At 49.7% G+C, this 1539-nt stretch overlaps 1 protein-coding gene across 1 annotated transcript in view; it reads right to left on the reverse strand.

The window, feature by feature from the left end:
- Positions 1–712, reverse strand: part of ZXDC (ZXD family zinc finger C) — a gene marked incomplete at its 5' end in the record, with an annotated part of 7717 nt that extends 7005 nt beyond the window's left edge. The window contains 3 exons of the mRNA XM_010084190.1: positions 162–292; positions 382–460; positions 560–712. Of these exons, the coding sequence (XP_010082492.1) occupies positions 162–292; positions 382–460; positions 560–712 (363 nt within the window). The remainder of the gene's footprint in view (positions 1–161; positions 293–381; positions 461–559) is intronic.
- Between the last annotated feature and the right edge of the window lie 827 nt (positions 713–1539).

Below are 1539 nucleotides of genomic sequence, written 5' to 3' on the forward strand. Positions count from 1 at the left end.
TTACATGTTTTCTGTTTAGTTCTACCTCTTCAAAATCTGCTAGAAAATTCACTCTAAATTGTTCCAATCCTCTAACAAGCTTGCGTACGGGGAAAAAGCATAGAACCTTTAGGGGATATACACATCGACCACCAGTTAACACATAGAAGGTTGAGCAATACCTTCTACTGGACACTCAAATGGTTTGGTACCAAGGTGAGTTATACTGTGGCCTTTCAAATGTTCTGCTCTGGTGAAGGACTTCCCACAGCCTTCTACTGGGCACATAAATCTCCTGTCATCTTCGTGTTTCCTACAAGGGAAAGAAATTGCCATTGGCATGATTAAATCCACTGCTGAAGTAAAGCAAGTGACCAAGGACAGTATAATCAGAAAAGCTACCTCTTATGTCTCAGCAGCTTGGACATACTGGTGAAAGACCAGCCACAACCTTCAAAGTCACAGATAAAAGGCCTTTCACCTTAAGCAAAGAAAAGTTACATTAATCATCTAATACAGTCTACTCTCCTCATATTACCTTCTGTGTACTTCCCCAGGTTCAAGGCACCCTCGGGAATACCTGTGTGACTCCTCATGTGGATTTTCAGTCGGCAGGCTTTGTCATACTGCTTGTTACAGCCAGGGAACGAACAGGAGAACTGCTCTTGCTCTCTGAAGTGAGCTCGATTATGGGAGAACAACGCACTCACTGTGATAAATGTTCTTTCACAGCCTGGAGAGAGAAGGGAAACAGCGCATTGGCTTGATACAAAACTGAATCAGGAAAACTGCATTCTTTTCTCCCTCCCAGCTTTTAGTGAGGGACCTTCATGATCCTTTTTCATAGAATCACAGCATGGTTTGGGTTGGAAAGATCCTTAAAGATCATCCAGTCCCACCCCCTGCCATGGGCAGGGACACCTCCCACCAGCCCAGGTTGCCCAAAGCCTCATCCAGCCTGGCCTTGAACCCCTCCAGGGATGGGGCATCCACAGCTTCTCTGGGCACCCTGGGCCACTGCCTCACCACCCTCACAGTGAAAAATTTCTTCCTAATGCCTAATCTAAATCTACCTCTTTCAGATTAAAACTGTTACTTCTCATCCTATCACTACACCCCCTGATAAGAGTCCCTCCTCCCCTCTCCTGCAGCCCCCTTTCAGCACTGGCAGGCGGCTTTTTCCAAGATATGACATCCTGGTAGTTGGAAAAACCAAACAGCACAATCCTAATCCACATTACTCCCAAGGATTACAATTATTTAGCCAAGGCGGGCAACCCAAACACGCACAGCGCGGGTTAAGACCCACCACTGAAGCCCTGTGCTGCGACTCGCAGCGTCCCCCCCTGCTCCACAGCTGACAGCCGAGGCGCAGCATCTTCCAGCGCCCAAACTTCCCTCCTCACAGCCCAGGCGGCCCGGAGAGGGGCTTCCTCAGGCCTCGAGGGGAAGGAGGTGCCGCGGGGGAGGCCCCGCCGAGCCGCTGCACAGCCTCAGGGAGGGGATCCCACCTCAGGGCGAGGTGTTGTTTTTTTGTCAGGGAAGAGAACCAAGGCCCAG

This window comes from Pterocles gutturalis, unplaced genomic scaffold (assembly GCF_000699245.1).
Source record: "Pterocles gutturalis isolate BGI_N339 unplaced genomic scaffold, ASM69924v1 scaffold31855, whole genome shotgun sequence".
NCBI lineage: Eukaryota > Metazoa > Chordata > Aves > Pterocliformes > Pteroclidae > Pterocles > Pterocles gutturalis.